The following is a 24,444-nucleotide window of genomic DNA, read 5'->3' as shown; positions in this document are numbered from 1 at the left end:
TAATCCCCTGGTAGAGGGGAAGAGAAGGCCTCATAGCCTTATCTCTACCAGGTTAAATAAATACATACTACTATACTACTAAAAATCACGAAAGGGATACCAGAGGAAGGGAATAAGTAAACTTTTGCACCTTCAACATTTTCTGGATTGACTAAAATTATATAGGACTAGATAATTAAGTAAATTATTTATTAGTACAGAGGTATACTAGAATACGTCTGTACAAACACCTTAGCAAGACCTGTACTTTGTTACAGAAGTGAGGCATGGACAATAAATTGAGGACCTAACATTCTAAATATGCTAAGTGCCAAAAACAACTTTATGAGATGATGAAAAACACACTGTGAAATGCATGTTGAGATACCTATAATGCTGTTTGGCACACAAATGAGTCACTTACAGTTGAGCTACGACAAAGGCAATTTAGTATGATATTCTCATATGGATGTTCCACCCTTAGATTGAATAAAATCAAATGTGAAAAATTGGCACTTAGCACATTTAGAATGTTAGGTCTTCAAGTAGAAAAAAGACGAAAGCAGAATAAGAGCTAACAAAATAAAATGTTCATGCAATCAACAGCAGGATATACAAGAACGGACCACAAACATAATGAAGATGTAACAGCAGAACTTTCAGTTGAATGCATTCTGTAATATACACATCATAGAATAACTGGATGAATCATCTTATCTCCTGGCCTAGTTGCCTCATAAGTGGTGCCTTCTTGGTATCACTTGTGAGGTTCAGACCTGTCTTCAGACCAAATGACAACAACAATTCAGCACCTCTTCAATACATCCTTTCTATGGATTTTAACAAGGATATGTTTTTACTGTACAATCTTACAAAATTGATACACATAACGACAAACACTGCAGAAATATCAATAGAGATTTATTTTAAATCAATTTTAAAAAAATATATAGCAGCTTAATTCTAACTCCATAATTTATTAGTGTACTGCATAAAAAGTATAAACTGGAATAGGAATACAAAAAAAAAATTATAACTTAAATCAGATTGAAGGGGGGGGACTAAGGTAACATATGGAAGGAAACAGAAGTAGTGAAAAAAAAAATAAAAAAGACGAAATCGATCATCATATATTTTATTCTAAGTTCACACTCTTATAATAATCTTGTACTTTCAGTGTTTAATATACTGTATAATTTGGAAAATCACGAATCCGAACGAAAAACTTTGTAATTCATGTATTTGTGAGTATAAAAATATTATTAACATCCTGTAGTACAAAAGTTACAAGTTATAAGGTAGAAAGAGAATTAATGTAACAATTGGTAACATACATATTACAAAAATTTACAACTTCCATAATCATCTTACAACAAAATATATCACATTTTCCTCTTACACTGTAGTCCAGAAGTATTGGAGAGCACGAATGCTAATGGCTTCATTGCTAGATGCAAGGCATTGAAACAACAACAACATTTTCTTCTTTAACTCAGTTTTATACGAGGAGTTTAGAAGATTAAAAATCAAAATACTTCTGTCCAGATATAAATATTCTGATGCATAACAATGTTGAAATAACATTCATATACAACAAAGAGAAGATAATGAATTTTTCATTTCATTAGGTTTTCATAAGATTGTTAATTGCACACACTGAAAAATACCTTTTAACCTTATTGTAAAGGTTGATGACATGTAGATAATGCATTCTTCCTCTCTTTCCTGGTTAAAAAACAGAAACATTTTCTGTCTCATGATTGCACATATCCCTATACGATATGTGATGTCGCAACAATGTAAACAATACTTCTGTATGATAAAATGATAATAAATACAATATAATAATGTTGATAATCTGTTTATTTGCAGTAACCATTGATCTGACCAATGAGAGATACCCGCTTTGATTTATATTTGATGAAGCGACCAAGATTTGTATTAACTGTAGTTACCACTAGATAATGGTCTCCTAGAGATTTCCTCTGAAGACGAACCTGAAATACCAAATAATCAATTACAAACTCATCATATATACGAGGGTTGTTTGAAAAGTTCAAAGCCTGGCTTAGAAATTAACCTAGAATTGTTCTGATACCTCGAGGTCTGCAAAAAATCCTTCAGCTTCTGTGACAAACTCTTCATTTGACGAAAATTTCTTCCCAGCCAAGTGAGTTTTAAGCTTTGGCAAAAGAAAGGAGTCTGAGGGAGCGAGATCTGGTGAGTGAGGAGGGGGATTGCGACAATAATTCGAACTGTAGTTTAGCAACCGCGATTGCAGAGTGTGAGCAGGTGCATTGTCGTGATGAAACAACACCGACCTCTTGTCGCGAATTTTTCCTTTCAGTTACTGTAAGAGATTTGAATAATATTCTTCGGTTATTGTTCTCCCCTTTACTAGAGAGACAACCTACAATCCCAGAATACCAGACGCCATGACTTTCCCAGATGATTGAACAGCTTTTGCTTTCTTTGAGGGCAAAGAATCACTGTGCTTCCATTGTTTCGACTGCTGTTCTCTGTTTTGTCTATGGTATGTAGGAGTGGATCCAGGTTTCATCAGTGGTTACAAACTACGTAAAAAAATTGGGCGTACTTATTTTCGAATCTAGCCAGGCAGTCCCTCGAAATATGACATTGGATGTGCTTTTGCTCTAGTGTTGAGAAATGCAGAACCCATCTTGAGGAGACCTTTGACATGTCCAAGACGTTGACTAAGATGTGGCACATCCATTCAGTTGAGATATGTATAACCTCACTAATTTTCCTCACTTTCAGTCGACATTCATTCAACACCATATCGCGAATTTTTTCTATGTTTTCTACACTTATTGCTGTTATTAGACATCCACTACAGAGGTCGTCTTCAACATTTTCTCAACCATGTTTAAATAGTGCCACCCATTTTTTCACAGTAAAAACACTGAAGCAGATTCCCACAGCATAGCATCCATGTCTAATTTAATTTCTGTGTTGGACTCGTTCCCTTTTTTATGAAATATTTAATTACAGCACGGAGCTCGATATTTTACATTTTTTCCAATCTGTTCAGCGCACTAATTTCAAAATTATAATACACAAAATATGATTTTTCGTGCTTGAATATAAAATGACCACTAACAATGTCAGCATTGTTGATATGTTTTCAATGTCATCAATGTATCAGGCCACGAACTTTTCAAACACACCTTGTATTTTTCGGTACGTTGTTCTTAAGATATAATTTTAATGGAAAATAACGAAAATTCCAATAAAAAATTGAAATTATCCAGTCACTTCAGGCATTAAAATTAACGCATCTGAACTTTGCAAATTATGTGTTAAAATTCATTTGGGTTCCTTGTTCATCAGTTGATGCAGAGAGGCTATTTTTACAGTATAATCTGATAGTCAATGACAGAAGATGACTGATGAAAGAGAGCTCTATTGTAATGTGTGCCATGCTCTCTTACAAAAAAAGTAAGAATTAAATAATTTGTCAATGAGCACTAGATAATATGAAAAATAACAAAGTACTGATAAAAAAATTGTAAGTATTGTACCTACTGCATTTATTTGTTTGTTTACATTCCTGGATAATACTTTTTATGAAACATTTCAATAGAAATAAAGTGAAATTAACGCGATAGTGCAAGTAATATTTCGCGAAAAATGAGAAAAGCAATTTTCTTTTCGTGAAACTGAAAATAAATTAATACGAAAAAATAACCCTATAATAAAATTATACCTGTAAGATAAGCGCACTCTACATATCTATATTTGACTTACCTCTTTGTTGCTCTCTTATTGGAAGAAGACACAACGTATTTTAGACAAAAATCACCAGTAAATTAAAGATGCCTTCTTAAATTCTCTCATATAATCATATAACTTATTTCGTGACATATTGGAATTCTGTATCTTTAAACTAAAAAACCAAGAACGACGAACTGATTTAAAGTTACTGGTATCAGTTAATACAAACAGTGTAATAAAAGATAAAGCTTTCAAATTTTTCATCAAAGAAACAGGGAAGGTTCAATCTCACGCTATTTCTAATAGCAGGAATACATACAACTGATTTACATGTTGGCATGCAACAATGTTGCAGTCTTTATATGACATGCTTATTTTAGTACGTACCTTGCTTTTTAATGCTGGTAACAATGCCTGCAATTTCTCCACAAGATTAATTTGTACTGCTGCAAGATCTGTCTCATCCTCACCAAATACGTCCATTATTGAGTCAACAGCCTCTGCTACAACCCATAGTTCTGTTTCCCGGACACATACTTCCAGAAGGAACTTGCCAATGTTCTGATCAAGAAACACAGTAACAAATAAAATGTGGTTATTCTCCAAAAAGTATTCTTAAAAAGCGCAAAAATATCTCCTTCCAATTTATTACAAACTCGCCTCATATATTCTATACATATTCAATAATTACATTACACATAAAATATACCATGATGCTAATAGTATCCTACAATTCCTTCCTTGAAGATACATATACGCCAACTATTTATTATATTTATTCATAGGTAAAATAACGTAGCTGTTAGCAAAGGTAATACTTATTATTAGTGCCTAGATTCTTAGGTTTGAACTCTATCTTCCACCCCAATTTTTTTCTCTCATTTTCTTTTCCTGAAAATCAACCAACCAATCAATCATCTTGTCTACTAATTTATTTAAACAAATTTCTCAACTCGTCAAAAGGCCACAGAACTCATAAAATACCTATGTCTAATAATAAAAATTAGAAATATCCTAGAAATTATTATAATAAGGGAGTATACAAGAAGGGCATCCTGAGAAATATGGGAGAGTTAGCAACCATCACTATATGGTTTCAACAATTCCACTAGTACATACAGTATATACCATTAACCTCTATATTTACATATTTGATTTGCTCCTTTGAAAGGTGTAAAATGGAGTTTAACTATAATAATCTTCATATCCGATTGGCTACTTGATCCGAAATAGATTAAGTACCGGTTGTTTGTTGTTCAGTCAACTGTCAAAAGACAGGTTGAAACCTCATAAGTGACACCAATAAGGTATCACTCATGAGGCAACTAAGCCAGGAAATAACGGAGCAGAGTGGCCAGTTCCTTTCCTCCTCCATTGCACACATTGCTGACTAGTAACATATTTCAATAATCAGGCTTCAGATTAAGTACAAGTAATAAAGAAAAAGAGAGATGGACAATGCTACTATTCTTACCTTCAGCAAAGTCAGAGCATGATTGTTGGAATCTATTGATTTTGTCAGAATCATACCCAACATGCCAATACTTCTGATTAGGTTAGCTCTTACATTCTCATCCGGGCATTTTATTTCTGTGTCGAACATAAGCTGTAAAAAGCAAACAGGTAGAAATACATGAATTCTTCATTGTACACTAAACCATATTTTAATGGAAAGACAGCAAAAGGAAGAAAATGTTTCCTGTAGACAATTTAGATAACAACTGATGTTATTGTGTGCATTTTGAACAGGAAAATTTTCAATGTAATAGGAAGATCTAAATAAATTTCTTTAAATCAAAGAATATTATTTTTAACTAGCAATATAGTCGCATGAAAGAAAAAGTATATTATTGAGTATCATTCAGTATGACCTGTTTCTGGCGATGATCAACTACAGAGGAGGTAAATGTAATGTAATGAGACACTACAGTAGGACAAGGGTAGTATTGTTAAATAGCACTATTTGGCAAGACATAAAATGGTGAAGAATGGGTAGAACGGAGAAAAATTCTCTCCAGCACTGAGACTCGAACCTGGGTTTTCAGCCCTATGTGCTGATGCTTTATCCACTAAGCCACACTGGATTCTACAGAGCGTTCACCTACGGTTGGGGCCAAGAAAGTGTCATGTGCTGATATGGCACTTTATGCGCGCAGTTGTTGAGACACGTCGACAATCAAGGTCGACGAGTTATCAGTTGTGAGCCAGCTGTTGCAGTGTTTTTACGTACAGTGCAGTTTCTTAACACAGTTGGTTAAATATTATTCTTGTGTGTAAAATTTGTGAACAATGCAAAACGCAAAATTCACGCTTGAACAGAGAGTTTTTTTTATGTATTATGCATATGTGAAAACAGTCATGTAGAGAGGGCGTAGGCAATTTGAAGTGAAATATCCGGGTGCTCCAATTCCGGGTAGAGAAACTGTTAGACGTCTTGTTAACAAATTAAGGACAACAGGGTCGCTAAATGCTACAAGTGAAAAGGAAGAGTATTGACGGAAGAAAAAATTGATGAAATCAGATGAATTGAAGGAGAATATAACAAGAGAGATTAGGAAAATTACCGAAGACGAACTTATTCATGTGAATAATAATTTTATTAAAAGATGCCAGAAATGTTTGGATTCAGATGACATCACTTCCAACATCGCTTATAACAAGGTTAGTACTATGTAGAAAAATTCTCGTGTGCATGTTATTAGTATAGAAAGCAGAAGCTTACTGATAGACGATTCCCGCAAGCAACACCGCAGGCAGGCCACTTTCCTGCCCCACCTGTAGGCGAACGCTCTGTACTTCCAATGCCGGATTAAATCCTTCTCAGTTTAAGTTCTACCTCTCTGTTCCCCTTTGGTGACCTAACCTCATGTACACAGAATATATTCCGGCATCAGAACTAGAATCCAGTGTGGCTTGGTGGATAAAGCCTCAGCAAGTAGAGCTGAAAACCCGGGTTCGAATCCCAGTGCCAGAGAGAATATTTCTCTGTTCTACCCATTCTTCACCATATGGTAATGCAGAATTCCTGCACGAAAATATCTTAAGTACTTCGGTACATCATAGTAATATGATAAGACATAAAATGTCAATTAGTCAAAGATGAGAAAATCATTGGCTAATTTATGATTAGCATTTCTCAATCGTCTGGATTAGCCTGGCATAACGAGCTTGGAAGTGTAGGCGACCTCCCTGGTCTTACCCAGATGATGGGATTTCTATGTAGTTCTGAAACACTGGAAATGTAAGACACGGTGGATTACCCAAAAGTCTAATTCTAATCACAGTCACCTTGAAAGTCTAAAAACTCAGATGATGAATAGAAGTTGCCACATAGTTTCCGCGCGACTGAAATGTGCTCCAGGAATAAGAATAGCGTAGCTGTCACATTGTCTCTATACAAAAAGTATTGCAAGACATAAAATATAAATAATATTTGAACTTTAAATGATGGTAAACAACACGATTGGAGTGGAAGAACTTAAAAACTAAACTAAATTTTTTATTTACTAGAATGGTTCCAAGTGTAAATGTAAAGACCTTTGCGTGTGTTTCGATCATTCATACGCGGTCACAAATGTAGTGATATTAGGACTCCTTCTTTTACCTGTAAGTCTGATTCTGTCAGCTGTCCAAACAGGTTATTGCACTGTGCCTCAGCAAGCTTTTGCAGAGAAGCTCTCAATGCTGTTGTAGCTGCTTCCAAAAATCTAGTATCAGTTAGATCTGAAAAAGATTAACCACAAAAATAATATACGCACACTAAATGTTGAAAACTTTAATTGAATGTGTTAAACCTTACGCAATCCTTGTTCTGATATATGAACGGAGAATTTATCAACATCGTGAAGAATATAGAACATCCATAATATGGGTTCATTAAAGCAAAATGACATAAAAATTTTCTATGACATCTCACATTAGACAATGAAAAATTTATTGCATGCACGCACGCACGCACACACAGATGTAATAACGTCATCAACTTTAAAAAGAGTACAGAAATGAATCAACATCAAGATAACTAAACCATTTTTCGAACTACATCTTATGAAGCATTATATATTATCATCAAAGGAATAACTCCAATGGTTATCGAGCTCAAAAGGATAGTGAATTACAATAAAAATAAAAGAGACCCCAGAACACACTATGCAGGATTCTGCAATAAACTATATGGAATCAGAAATTAAAATGTTTTTATAGGCAGAAATACTGTTCAAAATATTAGTATTCAGTTTAGCTATTCAATAAAATTCTAAATAAATTTTAGTGCAGAAAGCTTTCTCATAACAAATAAACTGGACTAATACAGAGCTAAGTTTATGTGTAATGAAAACCCGTATTCTTACCTGTCTGCTTGAAAATAAGTGTACCTATATTCAGCCACAGTTGATAAACATTATTAGGGCCATTTAAATCTTGAATATCAAGACCGGCAAGGAGGTTATTCATGCACAGAAGTGCGTGGCATCTCAATGTGCATAACCTGTAGGGAAGCAACAAGCCATCAGCTCACAAATAATAAAATTGGGAATGATACACAAGTAGTTATGAACAGATGCTGTATATGAAGAATGAACAGTTTTGATGTTACATGTCACATATTCTCTACTTCTCAGAAGCTTTTCTATGATTCATTTGTGCTAATGCTGCATCTGGTGCTCTTGATATTTGTGGCACCAATCAACCTGATCCAGGGAAGGGGGAAGTTCATCAGTCAGTATATGACGTAGACCAACTTATAATCAAGACGATTCAAATTACTATACAATTTCCAACACACAAATGTTTGTGAAATTATGAATCTAACAATTTGATATGTAACCCTGTTCCTATTTGATTATGAACTGCAAAGTTTTGCTTGCATTTAACACCATGAAGTGACCAATAAATAATGAGTATGAATTTAAAAGGAAAACAAGAAAACTAAAAAAATTAATTCTTATTTATCTATGTTTCTGCTTATTTTATTACACGGAATGAAAAGCAATTAATAGACAAAAGTATACCACATTAAAAAAAATTACGAAATAAATGTAGTTGCACATTTCAAAATGATGACAGATCATTACTGCCTGGTTGAATAAAGCTGCAGCACAGAAGATATCATAATGTATTGTGGCACCCGTCTGAAATGTTCTGATCGCATCAGGGAGTTGCACGTGCATCTAGCAAGAAGGAAGACGCAGAGAAATGGAAACTAGAGCTTCAGTAGGAGCTGTAGCATAGTACGGAGCAAGGGGGGAGAACTACGGTAACAGCATGGAGCAGAGAGAGTAAGGGAAGCATCGAGAAGCGTATTCCTCTCGCAGATTTTGAAAGCCATGCGAATCGAAGACTCCAGAACATGTGGTTTAATAAATAACATGGTGAGTGCCGACAGAAGCGTCGTAAGTCGTGAGTCAGTCTGCAAGTGAGCCTTCGAGCAAGTAAGGAAGCCAGCCTTTGAGAGCATCTGGAAGACTGGGGTTCGATGTGCAGAGAGCCGCAACTGGGAAGACCCGAGTTCGACGTGTCGTGGACCGTAGCCGGAAGACCGGGGTTCAATGTGCAGTGAACTTGAACAGTGAGCTAGAAGAACTAGCCAAGGCGAACGAACTGTGAACTGATAACTGACAGTTTTGTTCTGCACATAATGCATTGTGAACATTAATGGAAATTAGGAGTACATTGTTGTTCTTCTCAATAATACACGTCGTGTATTGTCAATCTCGCCGTGTGGAGTGCAATAACGACTATTGTGTTGCTGTGTTGAGTGGAATACCCACTGTTGTAGGATGAATTATTAAGAATAAAAATCACATTGTTGTCGGGTGTGTGGTGGTAAAGGAAAATAAAAACACCACAGTATGAAGAACAACTTCGGACTTGCAAAATCATGAACAGTAAAATACAAAGGAATAAAGAAACTGTGATTTAAGATTTTCATGGAATTCAGTGTGGTGAAAGACTTGGGGATATTGCAACGTGTTATAAATGTAAATACATAGTGTTTCGGAATCACTAATCTGCTCTATTATCTGAAGATAATCTGTTTTACAACAAACTAGTTTCCAATCCTGGAAAGTTGAATATTTCTACTTCAACAACATGGTGCAAAACTAAAAAACTTCGCACCACAAACATAGAAACTGACAAAATAACGAAAATCAACTAAATACCCTGCTAGAAAACAAAACAATAAAAGTGCATATTGTTCCATGCAAACAGTGGCGGCTCGTGAACTTGTGGATTGGGAGAGCTGCAGTAGATTTCGGTACATACAAATTTCACTTCTTGATAGGACAAAAATAAATGCACTACATATCGAAAAACCAAAACTTCCTGACCTAGTTGGGAGATGTCTGTAGGACCATTTGCTAATCCCTAAGAAAAACTAATACCATCGATTTCAGTCTGAATTTCAGATCGGCAGATACTCAACTTACAATCTACCAGTTCATTCTGAATTGTCTTAGAATAACCTTAAACAGTGACATGTTTCAAATGATTTTTGAGAGGCTCGTTTAGATTACTCACGAATTGTAGCAACCCACGAAACACATCAGGATTCTTCGAATCGTTTTTTCATCATGTCCCCTAAGAGGAAGTTTATATTGGCCACAAAATTTGATACAATCAATTTTTTTTTAAACAATTTCACGATTTTTTATTACTTCTTGATTATGTTTGAGAATGTTTGTTCTGTTCGTTTCATTTAATTGCACAGCAGTATGAGTTGCATAACATAGCCAATGAAACAACATTTTTCAGGTGAGACTGCAAAGATTCGTGCATTTTGCTTTTTAGGGGCAAATGTCCTAAATCTGTCACACCACTCCTAGTCCATGCAGTATCACCACCGAAGAGGAGGCAAGGAAAACAAAATACAGATTTTTTTTTTGTTCACATCCACGTAACCACAAATGCTTAGCGTAAATTTCATTGTTATACTTCCTTACATATATGCACTATTTCGGCTGGATGAAGCTTAAGTAAGATTTAAGTCGGGTAACAGACGACCCTTTAATTTCACTTCATTACATCAATATTCTCCGCAAGGGAAAAATAAAATTAAAATTCTGTAATTCACACACACTCATGCTTGCACATTTGCACTGGTTAAGTTATGGTATTAAGATGTCACACCAAAGCAACACTCAGATATACTGATGGTCAACAATTTTCTAAAACTGGAAAAGAAGTCTCTTTCGTATTTTACGTGCTATATCAAAAGGATTCTACTCATGCAATCATTTTGAGTTAAGGCAAATATTAGGTTCTGCTGGAGGCTGGATATATACGTAATAATAAGGCAAAAGAGAATATTAATTTCGTTATATTAACTCGATAAGATTCTACAACAATAAGTATGTGAAAAGAAAAGAAAAATTTTGTCATTAAGTTTCAAGGGAATCGAGAATCCATTTGACGCAGCATTACAATAGCGGTGTGGGAGGAGAGGAAAAATCCCTTGTTTCCTGGCTCTGCAACCACTGCAGTGAAATATGGGTTTTAAACAGCGGCAGTTTTCCTCTGCTCCCCTTCACCTCTCTACCCCCTGACCAAGCAAGACACACTCTCTATGAGCTGACCACCCTGCAGATTCCAGGACGACTTTGAATGCAGTGTCAATTCCAATACAGTCGACGCGCAAAAAGATTATGCATAAGATAATAGTACATATTCCCGGCCTGTCAAAGCAGGGAGTGCTGCAGCTCCGCAGCTCTTATGGACGAGCCGCCCCTGCAAGCAAAACTGAAGAGCATTTGGACGACCAAAAAGATGGTAGACCTATATGAAAAACCACTCATTATCAGAAAATCTGATTGTCCATTTTCATCAAAACCTTGTAAGTTTTGGGGCATCACATCAAGTCATTTTATACGTCTTTGAAAAGAAAACTGTTACAGATGCCACTGGAAATTAAGAGGTTATCTTAGAAGTAATGAAAAGTATTGGCAACTTACTTATTGAACACACACTTTCCATCATCATGTTCTTTCAGTATTTGACAGACATTTTCAGCTGGGAGCTGTGTTTTATCCCAAACTTTTTCCACCAATTGCCCACTTAACACTGCTTCGTGCACCTGAAGGAAAAATATTACACAGTGGAAGTTCTTTTCACAAAAACAGCTGAATACATTAAGAAGATTGATTGATTCATCATATAAAGACTTTAAACCTAATAAAAGTGCTGATCGGATATTTGAGAAGCAATTTATACAATGAATTTTATTTTGTGTCCTTCAATTTTCACATCTTATTTCAGCTATCATAAATCAGTTGTTTCATTTTTAAATTCTGAAGAGTACTGAGTATAAAAGTGTGAAATTTAGACTAAATTTAAGGACTCTCATTGCACACATTTAAAAAGACTACGAAGTTTCACTTCTGTTGTGCGTATCACATTTTAATTAGAAAAAAAAAAAAATATGAGTTTAAGTTTTCCATTACATCCCAAACAAATTTTATCATTTTTCCTCTAAAAGAACTCACTTTACACGGAATAAAATCCATGCAGCATGTTTCTCATTGTATGTAAAGATTCACAAAAAATATCTAAAAATTATATCATGTGCATACCTCTGATGGTACACAGAGAGAAAATTTCTCAGATGGTGAAACACTATCATCCTCAGGCAGTCCTGAATCACTGAGTACATCATCACTGCTATTACCAGAAGAATCCTGATCCATGGCATCATCATCAGCATCTGTGAAAAGTGTGGAATTGCAGGCATGAAAATATCTATGGTAAAAAAAAAAAAATATTTATGTAATGGTCTTACAAGGAAGTCAGTGGTCTTGGATATGAAAAACTAATTAATTAGTGTCGGTTACTTTTTAAGTAACCTCAATAACAATTTAATTTACAGTTTACCTACAAAAAAAAAAAAAAAGAGGAAAAAAGGGAGCAAATAATCCTTTTATCAGTCCAGAAACATGAAGGATTATGGGCTAATAAATGAAACATTTGAGGCCGATGGACATTTTTATAACAATCCCATTTGGCGAAATTGTACTGTGACATACTTGAAGAGAAACATGTTAAAATATTTGAAGAGTCCACTGCAAGAATGATGGATGTCATTTGGAATACATTTTGCAGGAGAAGCAATTGAAAGTATGAAATGCTTAGCGCTCAAAGCTTAACTGTGATTTTCCGATCATTACTGGACAATGACTATCAGTGTTAATGCCATATAACTCTCTATGTACATTCTATATGTCTTAAGCTATGCATTGACAGTCTTGGTTCATTTTCGACAAGAAAGTGACATCCATCATTCTTGCAGTGGACTCTTCATTTATGATCCACTTTGCTGAAGAAGTGAGAGATATTAATATTGGCAGCACATTTCTGCAACTTATACATAGAAAACAACAGGGACAGTATTATTAGATATTGGGAGGCATACAAAAAAAGCCAAAAAACTAATGTATATTTTGTTTTAGGGTTTATACATCCTGAAGTAATTATCTACTGTATATTAAAGTATATGAAAATATTAAAAACAAGTGAAAATAACTGGACAGTTTAGTCTAAGATATTATAGTTAAATACATACTCCTTAGTAGTTTCTGAATATCAGCTAAGTGTTTTGATTTTTTGTTCAATTTCAAGATAATTATCATAATCATAATTAAAATAAATAGCAATTCTTTTACTCACTATAAACAATATAAAAATTACTATTAATTTTAGAAATTGTTTCGAAATCTGAAGTTTGTAACATACAGGCAAATTATTATTGATGAATATCAAATGAAGTTTCAATTGGTTTTCCACCCGAATTTTTAGGATCTGAAGTAACAAATAAATCAACCATTTTCATTATTGTTTCTCTTAACACATACCATCTCCAGAACAAACATTCGCCAGCAACTCAATGGCTATCTTCTGTGCTTCAATGAGGTACTGGATGTTAGTGATGCACTTCAACATTTCTGTATGTTTCTTTGATATCTCTACTGCTTCATCTAGAGGCATGCTGCTGGTGAAATCGTTCAGAATCTTCCGATGATTAACAGTCAATGTTGTTGTCAGACTGCACATAATCTGAGTTACAATGGTCGGAGACAAACTCGAAACCTTGCCGTAGTTCAAGTTAAGTATTAGACCTATGAACAGGATAAACACAATGAAGTCAACATTTTATTAGAGCAACAATTCCATAGTAGGTAGTGGATGGGAGATTTGATAAGATTTGTAAACGAAACAAAGAAAAACAATGAATAACTTCTCTAAATTTCTGAAATCTTGGAATCTTTTTTAATTTCTTCTTGTAGCTTTTCAAGAACATTACCATATTTTTTACATCTGTTATCTGAAATATCTGGCAAAGCCTGTGATGGAAAATGAAACAGTTCGTTGCGACTCATATTTGGCTATTTTAGCCAAGTTTGCTCACCTCTCCCCCCCCCCCCCAAACATACAGGTCCCATCATCAGGCCAGATAGATATGACCAGAGAGGTCGCCTACTAAATTCTAAACCTAGAAATGCATATGATATTATAAAAAATTTATAAACACTTGACTAACCACAGGTCAGAGTTCTTAGCAGAAGAAAAGCTGGTTCACAATCCTCTAGATCAAGTAGTTTCTGGAGGGCAGGAGATGAACCCTGTAGTTTACTGACTGCAGCTGGATTATCTTCAGTTACTGTATGAAGACACTGAGCTGAAACGCACAAACAATTGAAGAAAATTAATTCAATTGATATTGTTTCTTATTAATAACAATATCCTTACAAAAATATATATTATCACGTCATTCTTCTGAGTGGCAAACAAATTAAGCCTGAAATATAGGCTATAATGCAACAAGGGTTATTCATTGCTACGTATAGCAAAAGTGTGTTAAGGTTCTTTTTTTTATTAATACAGCCTTGCTATCCTAGATTTATAGTCTACTGTTTCGAGAATATGACATTCTTAAAACTAACTTATATAAATATTATACATTAATAATGTGTTCTATTATTACCTGCAGAAGAAGAAGAAGAAGAAGAAAGACATTTATTTTCCTATTACAAACTGCATATTCTATTTTTCAACCACAACAATTGAATGCAGAAATTAAAGAAAAATAGCTACGTAAAAAATAAAAATAGACATTATTAAGGAAATTAAAAATTCAATCACTCTTGGATCATATGGATAAACACTGATTTGAATGGAAAAATAATATAGTAGTAGTTATTTTTCCATAATAATACCTAATAAATAGTGGAATGAGAATGAAACATGTCACTAGTGTTCTTCTAAATGACGACGAATGCAATGGTGAATTGTTTAGAAGAAGTGTAGATTGGAATTTTTCTTTTGATAGCAACGAAAAAGGATATAGACTGTTCCAAATAATGTCCTAAACAACTATAAATCTGCTTGACTTTGCAAAGTCAACTGTATGTAATGGTCCCAAAGAGTAGTAACCCCTCTCATCTAATTTTTGATCACCTGAAGACAAAGATAGAGCCAATCTTCGAAACCTTGTGATTTCCTTTTTTGTTAACAGTAATAGAAAAAGTCAAATTTACATCTCTTCTAAATGTCACTAGCAAAGTAAGGACAAAATGACGAAGAAAAAGTAATGTATGAAATATTAAATATTACTTCTCCCATACATATATATATATATATATATATATACAGTGCTTCTGCCTATTTTTTGGTGACTTCAGATTCTATTCACCCCATATGGTAGATACGATGGCGTGAGTATGGTAGTAGATAGGATGGATGAAGATGATGACAGCAAAATGAGCCCAGGATCTGGTGCCGAAAGTTACACATTTGCTATTAATGGATTGAGAGAAAACTCCACAAAGACCACAACTACGCAACTTGTCTCACCCAAGATTCGATTTCGGACCAGCTAATTTTGCAGTCAAACATGCTTATCAGTACTCCAATGCAGTGGATTATTACTTATATTTTAATACCTGTAATTGCTAAAATAATATTTTTTATAAAAGTATATCTATATATGTGCACTTACCAACTGCAATTGCTATATCTACTCCGAACACGCCAACTTCTAAGCACTTCACAAGAACAGGCAGTAAGTTTCCACTGTTGAAGTACTTCACTGCCGTACCATTGCTCTCACTGAAACAGACATCAATATTAATAAAATTAATCTCTATGAAACAACAAGCAAGAAAGAAAGTCGAATTAAAGACATATTAATAATCTGAAAATATTATTTACAATACATCGCATTACAAGCAAGGTGAAAAGCTGTTCTTCAGAAGTTCAGTTTCGTCCTAATCTAAACAAATGTATGAGATCACTACTACTGCAAGAATGATTTTACTCCACTTATTTTCATGGCACATGCAACGTATCCCTTCACTTGACTAACCTGAAAGCAAATGGGGTGAAAAATGATGGCCAACTACGTGGTACTATTTATCACACGAATTTGTTTTTATTACGATTAACCTTACTATGGCAGAAGTATACAGAAATTAACTAGAATTACTTTGATATGATATATGATATGATACAATATGATATGATATGATATGATATGATATGATATGATACGATATATATGATATATGATATGATATGATATATGATATGATATATGACTAGAATACAGTCCCTCAATTCGCTCTCTAACCTCTCACCTTGAAAACTTTCCGTTCTATCTAGTGATCACTTCACCACTTTTACTGTTTCCTTATATTGAAGTATTTCCTATTGTCTAAAATTTCCCTAATTTTTATACTAACTTTTACTAACGCTACTTATTCATAATCATTCACTTTCATCTCCAATTTACAATCACTTCAACCTCTTCTCACTTCTATCATCACGTTTATTATCCTCTATTTCTTCATTAGTCACTGAACCACATGTTTATTTGTTCACTTTCACCCTCGATAAATTTTTCGTTAGGCACTATTTTTGTAAGACAATGCTCAACTCAACCTTCATTTGTAAACTTACATTGAAATACTTCTTATCATTTCAATTTCTCTAATTGTACACTAAACTTAGTAGTCACTTCCCATATTAGTAACATTTGACTACCAATTCCTATTAACAAATACTTCAATTTCCTCTTATCATCTCTTTTTTTTTTTTTTTTCTGTGAACACTAGCTCACTTATTCGTTCATACATTTCCCTCCGATTACTTTACTAGTTACTATTACTGTTTGAACACTTACTTAATCGTTTCTATGTCTTTTGCCACCTTTTTAATTGTTTCTATGTCTTTTGCCACTCTTTTACCATTTCCCCCCTTAAGCACCAACTTCGTAGACTGAAGTTTTGCGGTCCCTTACTTCCTCCTTTCTTCCCCTCACAAGTAGATGAACTATCCAAATCTTCTTTACTTCCCTTCCTTGTCGACTCAGAACGTCTTCCCTTACCCTTCTTGACCTGTTTTCTATGACCTACTCTTCCCGCCATCAGCTTGCTCGTCATCTTATCCCTTCCACTATTGTCAGCAGTCTTCAATTTATTGTTGCTTGCATGGTGATGGACTTATTTGCGACCACGCGTCATACTGTTCTCCAACCAGGAGATCAACCATGAAAGGAATGTGCTTACTATTGCCTCATCTATTGGAACGAAGTAGATAAATAATATTACCGTTATAACGCCAGTTTAAAAACCATGCACTCTCCTGCATATGTTATTTCCTGTATGAAGAAATTAAAAGAACAGGAGATTAACTGCGATCTAATTTTGTAACTAGGGTAGTATCAATATGTCTGTATCAATGTTATAGTTTGTGCTGTGAGAGCTAGCCAATAGAGATAAGAGTACCCACGTGTGTGACCTTATGACATCTTATGACATCAACATTCATTCACAGCATTACCTTCCTTCGTCTCATCCGGCGGAGACTTTCTCGTGGTTGGAGCACAGTACGTGTCATACGCGTCCATGACGTCATACGTGTCTAGGGGAGAGTTGGATAAAACAGGATGGTATGATAAAACGGGATACCCGACTTATTTCGTTGGAAAGTGCTGCCAGTTACCGAATGATGCGAGGACTTTGTTCTTAGACTAGAAGGGGACATTATGCAGTGCTCACATGCAGAACGAACACGTTAATTTTTGTTGTGTAGAGAAAAGTTTAAAATCAGCTGCTTTACTAAATTGTTTCGATTGATTTTAAATGACACATTCTGGGATTAAATTCGCAGAATTGAAGAGGTAAGTCTCTTATATAAATAAGACATTATTAGTCTTTAATTCTTTGTAAAGAAAACCGCTGTAGCTTTTACCGTTTTGTTGTGACGCCATGTTTTTCTTTACAACTCCTAGTCGGACAAAACAGGTTACCCTATGGTTTGGCAAAACGGGATAGTATCCCGTTTTATCCAACTTGCATTGTATATGTGGGATTTCACTTTAAATTCTGAACTGAATATGTTCTCGCTATGACAACCAACAATGAGAGTGGTTAGGAAGAAGAGGATGATGACAACGACGAATTCTCTAATTCAAAACCTGAAGGGGGATGATGAAATAAGTGTATTCAATGCCAAGAATGGGCTCATCAGGCGTGCAGTAGTATAGAATCGGAAGACTGCGAATAATTCTACTGTAGCTTTTGTAAATGAAAAATTCTGCATTAGGACTATGAATCAATGTCAACAAACAGGATAGACCTTACATATAATAATTTGATATTCTTCATTTAAGCCCACATACATATTTTAGTACTACTAATACATCAAAAAAAGTTTTGCATCACCTGTAGAAGTGGTATTTACAGTCCACTTCAAGAAATATTCATAAAACATTTGAAAGCTATCCTTTTAACTGTCTGAAAAACGTAAACAATGTTGAGAAACAGTATAAGTCTATCCTAGAAACCGACTGAAAAAGTAAACAGATGTAAACAGAAGTGCAAGAAATCTCATCTCTCAGCGAATAACTCAGGGTAAAACAGTTTTATTTCATTCTAAAGAGATTGAACAATAGCAAGGCGGTCAATTATGAACTTCTACCGTGCGAGGACTGTTTCTCTATGTCAGGAAGGATTGTCTTCAAGGGAAGTAGCGAGCTGCTTAGGATTGAACCAGAGTGATGTGGTACGAACCTGGAATCGCTTCCGAAACCCAGGTACTGTCGACGACATGTCTCGTAGTGGTCGTCCACGTGCAACAACAGAATGTGATGACCGATATCTGCGAATTATTGCCACGAGAAACGCTGAGAATACTGCTGCCATGATTAACAATGACTTTCAAACTGCGACAGGGAGATGCGTATCCAATCAAACTGTACGAAACCGATTACATTATAGCAGACTGCACTCCAGACGTCCATGGCGAGGCCCAACTCTTACACCTAGGCACCATGGACAACGTTACACCTGGGCAAGAAATCATCACCAATGGACTGTACAAAACTGGCAGAAAGTTCTATTCACGGACGAATACCGAATATGCCTTGTGCCAGATAATCATCGACAACGTGTGTGGAAAGAATCAGGTAATGCTGCACGACTCAGACACCCCTACAATCAAATGCAGTAAAGTAGTGGGTCAGTGATGTTTTGGGGTGGCATTATGTGGGGTCGCGGACAAAATTGGTGTCGATCCAAGGAATGCTGAGGGCTCCACAGTATAGGGACAACATTCTTCAAGCCATAGTAGCACCGTTTAATCAGCACTTCGCAAAAGGATTCATGTTTATGGACGATAATTCCAGAGTCCATCGTGCGGCTGTTATCAATGACTTTCATAATCGTGAAGGAATTGCCAGGTTTGAATGGCCCGCATGTTCTCCAGACATGAATCCAATTGAGCATGTCTGGGTTCAACTAAAGAGAGCCATTCTTGCGCGCCCTGACCCCTCACGCAATATCGAAGACCTATGCAGAGTTGCTGTTGAAGAATGGGATAGAATGGATCAACAGTTGATAAATGTGGTGTTAGACAGTATGCCACGAAGAATCCAAGCATTATCAATGCAAGAGGAAGCACTGCTCTCTATTGAAGTACTCCAGCCAATACTCAATTTCCATTTGGCCATCCACACCATTGCTATAATTTTATCAACAACTGTTAAAAATAAATACATTTTCATTCCTTATCTTTCCTTCTTTTTATCTTTTATTGAAGGTCTGGTTGACAGGTGATGCAAAACACTTTTTGGTGTGTTTATTATGCATTATAATAAAAACACACACTTTTTTCAGTTCCTTAACAATATTTTCTTTATTTTAAATAAGTATCCTGTTTTACCCAACTAGTCGGCCAAAACGGGATACTTGCGCACTTTCCAAGAAAATTGTTTTCCCAGTTTAGCTATAATATCATTATAAGTGAAAATCAAAATGTATTATGAAAGTACATAGAATAGTGGATTCATAAGTAAAAATTGAATTGTTTCCTATCACTTCAACAGGCAATATACAAGACTCCGTGTTAAGTATCCCGTTTTGTCCAACTCTCCCCTACTTCTATTCTTCCTGAACTCGCTGTGTCAGACATTTCTTGTGTGGTTAATGCCCTCGCTTCGGATTCTCCTGAACTAATTGAATCCCGTCTTAAAACTTCTGCTACACTTTCTTGGCTACTAATTTCACTTCTTCTTCCATCCATTTGCTTATTTATAATAATTTTCATTATTTTCATTTTCAAGTCCTTCCTGTTTCCTTCCATATCCTTAGAGATAATATACTCAAAAGCCGTTTTGTCAATCACAATTTTTTAACAATCTATCCCTCAGTTGTGACTGAACTGCATAAATGAAATGCAATAACAATGAGAACTTTTACATTTAATTGAAAATGATGTGTATTTCTATTTTAGATAACAGAAAAACAACACTTAGAACTAATTTATTGTCCTATTTTCAATCGTTTACACAAACATGTGATAACAGACAAATCTTACAGTATGGTACAAGTATTCTAATAGCCTATGACTAATATCCATGTATCATTTTTTGCAGAAGTTCCCTGCACATAAAAATATGCAATTACATTTTGCAATAACTATGCTCAACGAGACTGGAAAACAAAATTAGGTTAAAGTTAATATTATTGGCCCTATTTTTCATATTCATATAGTTCAGGGACGGCAAACTCGTAAAATTATAAGCTGTCAGCATGAGTGCCTACATACAACAGCAACTGTAGCGAGAGAAGCTGAGCTCTCTGATAGAGGCTGTTCCCCGTCATTTATTTCTAGTTCTTAATCTTAGTTCGAAACGGATGGATATACTAAACGCAATTATGAAGCCATAGCCATGTATTCAAAACTATCCTAAGGCTAGATATTAAATTTGTCCAGTGTCAATGTGATGTAATGTGCAAATCAGGCATGTTCAGCGCGGGAATTTCTAATCTTGAAACGAAGTGCAACAGTGACGTAGAATCTCAGAATCGCATGCAGGTACAAGCTTAAAACATATTCTACGTCATAGTTGCACCTCGTTTTAAGGCTAGGATTGCAAGTGATGAATATTCCTGGCTATACGTATGTAGTCCTTATGTTTGGTATAATGCTGAATCAACGTGACATGAATCAAACGTCAAAATATGGGCTTGACATAAACCCCAATATAGATATAAAAAACAATCGACAGAAGATAGAAACGCTATGGAAAATTGATCAAAAAGTCCTTATTGAAAATCTCTAAGAAACACGTGATGACTGATCTTAAAGTTTGAACTGTACAAGTTAAATGTAACAAAAATCTATGAATTAAATTATTATTTACATAATTATAATCCATTATCTGCCAAAACAATTAAAGTGTTGTTTTACGTACCAAAGATTCCACAACAAATGAACTGCTTGAGTAAATGTATCTGCCACTTCATCTATTTTATCTTCAGATTTCTTTTTTGAAGGTTGCCAATCTTCAGCATACTGGAACAAAAGAAACATTCTTGTAACAATGAAACCATTAAACTTTCTGAAAAAAGGGAAACAGAAACATACGCAATGACAATTAAAAAAGTTTCAGACTTTAAAAATAATCCGGATTTTTTTAATATTTCGAATATTGCCGCATGTATGGCGAAATTTAAATTGTAAGTTATTTTAAAATTACATACTGGTAAATACATTCAAAACATTATAATCTATGGAATACTATTTTTACCACAAAGCAAACAAAACATATTATCTCATAAAAGTGTTACCAAGTACGATATTTTCCACTCCTTTAACATTTATCATGTTGTAGTTCCTATGATAGCCAATCAATCGCGTTGTAATTATTTTAATTCATAGCTCAATGGCTATAGAAAGCATAGAAAAAAAATTCGAAATGAAAATCTTTTTTTGAAAAGAAAAAAATACTACCTTGTTCAGAATAGACATTTACATCTCCAAAGTTGATAAGCGGCAAACTTTTTTTATTTTTCACATTAAATAGGGGGCCAAAGCGAGAGAAATGTCGAGAAAGAATGAAAATTACTTTTAAAATCTTTACTGCTTTACGAGTTACGGCGAGTTAAATGAGCGATCGTTTTCGATTGGCGGAGCATTCACGACTCAACTTTTTCTATGTTGGAATCTCAACTCAAAATTCTTTCCTGAGTCTTGTTGCACTTCATCCGGAAAAATTTATCCATCTTGAGCTGTTCTAAGTAGATGAATATCTCAAACGAAATGCCATGTTCTAACGCCAAAACGGTAAACTTCGTTCTCGTGCACGTTATCTGCATAGAGAGAGAGGGTCCGCTATTGAAATAACGTGAGGTACAGACAGGTACTTGAGACACTGGACGAACCTGAGGTGCAACCAATCAGAGCGGCAAGAAGGTAATTCAACATGAAGGGGTATTTTTGTGATATTCTTCTGCGTAAATTTTCGCCATCCTCCCGTTTTCATCACAGAATTGCAAAAATGTGGAATGCCACTCATTTAGGCGTTCTTCGTTGTTGAGCTCTGCACTTCCAAGGCGATCGAAGGGACCATCGGTGCAGCCACGAAATCCTGGTTATAGAACCATTAGATCTTTAGTAGCTATTAATTGAAGAAGACAACTGCGAACCTGCCTTGGGAACCAGCAGCAGTTGCAGGCATGAAATGTGCGCTAATAACGTCCTGGGACGTAGAAGTTTCTCCGTGTACAAGTGGATGCTCAGGGACGATCGGAAAAAATTCACCACGGAGGATATAGAAAAGCATACAGTGGTGTAGCTACTGCTTCAAAATTGGAATTGATTCCACTGGAAATAAACATTTTTTGTACACAAATTGTACCTGATGTGGGATATTTAATGAATAATAAAATTACAATTAGTAATTATTAATTTATTATAAACGTCTAAGAGTTCTAAAATGTAGTTTATAAAGTCCTAAACAGTACTTTTAGCACCTTAAAATACGTTCTCTAACCATTAGTAATATGAACTGAATTGTTGCAAAACGCGTAAATTAAAGTCTTATAATGGAAATATGTCTGATCTTTATCACACCGATATTTTTATATTAGGATTGACGTCATTGAAAATTGACATGCTTATTCATAGAGTCAGCCTAACTGATTACATAATACTGCTAAGTACAGCGCTAAGTGTAGAAAATCCAAGTAACAAGTGCGACATTCTGGATTCGATCGGTGAACCTCTCCACTACTGAGAACTGCCATATTGTATAGCACCATTCCCGCACGCAGTAATACCCATTCATGCTCCACCAGGACTTTGAATAATTCACTCTCATATCATGTAGCTAGATCGACCTTGCCATCTATTACGATTTTCTGAACATTATACACAAGCAACGCATTCGATTTGCTCGCTCCTTGTGGGAAAATGGATATATACGGTAAAGACATGGGTAGAGTATAATCTTGTAGGGTTCAGCTAATCCCATTATTTCTAATCCGCAGTCTACACCTTTTATTCTTGCTGATTTTGCGCCTTAACGCTTGGCTGAAAAGCCGAACACGCGGTTCCTAACGAGTCCCTTGGCGTTTGAGAGCAGAAACTAACAGAGGGAAACTGCGTGGACTGACAGTCAAGAAACAAGACACCTCCATCTCTGAAACAAACATCCGACTTAAAAAAGGTAACGAATGAGTCTAATATCGGACCCAGTCTGTGCCCCTGGTCAGTCATTGTGACCTGTGAGAAAACACGAAGTAACAAGGAAATTCAGAATCAGAATACGAGTGTCCAAATACCCTCGGAACAAACAGCCAACCAATTGTGTTCTATAACTTTTACAAGCTGTTTTAAAAACCATATAAATCTATTGTTTTTAACGTAAGGAGTTATGTTAATCTGAAAAATAAAGGATGCATATCCAGTTCATATACAGAATATGGCTTAGCTATTAGGACAGTCATGTCAATTGATGCCCATAGGAGCAAGCGCGCGCTTTAGAGCTCAGGAGAGCCTGAGCGCTTTACAGCGGAAAGGAAAGAGACAGAAAAAGAGGTAGTATATGCCGCTTGGTCGAGCTATATTCAGGGATGGCCAGCACTGATTCAATGCATAAAGGGAAGAGAACTTATTAAAACTGTATCCATGTTATTTTTTAGATTTGTCTGAGAAGTATAACTGCATTATAAGAATGTAAGTTTTAATTTTAATGCTCATTTTTCACAAGTTTGGTTTTTTTTTATTCAAAAGAAATATTTTCTCAACTTTTCTTTATAGAAAAGTGAAATTTTCAGATATAGGCCTATTTATTTAGTAGCCTTACAGAATGTTTTCGTAAATCTAATATACCGTAAATACGTATTACTCAAGTTAGTGTATTGAAAATTTTGAAAATATTCGCATGGAAATTATTTG

General features: G+C 35.2%; 1 protein-coding gene across 1 annotated transcript in view; it reads right to left on the bottom strand.

Annotated features, from left to right (window-relative positions):
* Positions 1-1,824: 1,824 nt before the first annotated feature.
* The window catches only part of LOC138699708 (HEAT repeat-containing protein 3), an 84,220-nt gene continuing 61,600 nt past the window's right edge, over positions 1,825-24,444 (bottom strand). Inside the window, exons 4-14 of the mRNA XM_069825791.1 lie at positions 21,458-21,558; positions 15,701-15,810; positions 14,243-14,380; positions 13,557-13,820; positions 12,282-12,412; positions 11,664-11,785; positions 8,064-8,200; positions 7,319-7,437; positions 5,189-5,320; positions 4,102-4,275; positions 1,825-1,976 (exon numbers count right to left, since the gene is read on the bottom strand). Coding sequence (XP_069681892.1) covers positions 1,842-1,976; positions 4,102-4,275; positions 5,189-5,320; positions 7,319-7,437; positions 8,064-8,200; positions 11,664-11,785; positions 12,282-12,412; positions 13,557-13,820; positions 14,243-14,380; positions 15,701-15,810; positions 21,458-21,558 — 1,563 coding nt within the window. The 3' untranslated portion in view covers positions 1,825-1,841. The remainder of the gene's footprint in view (positions 1,977-4,101; positions 4,276-5,188; positions 5,321-7,318; positions 7,438-8,063; positions 8,201-11,663; positions 11,786-12,281; positions 12,413-13,556; positions 13,821-14,242; positions 14,381-15,700; positions 15,811-21,457; positions 21,559-24,444) is intronic.

Source organism: Periplaneta americana, chromosome 5, assembly GCF_040183065.1.
Source record: "Periplaneta americana isolate PAMFEO1 chromosome 5, P.americana_PAMFEO1_priV1, whole genome shotgun sequence".
Taxonomy (NCBI): domain Eukaryota; kingdom Metazoa; phylum Arthropoda; class Insecta; order Blattodea; family Blattidae; genus Periplaneta; species Periplaneta americana.
Note: the sequence above shows the minus strand (reverse complement) of the source record. Positions and strands in the feature narration are given on the sequence as shown.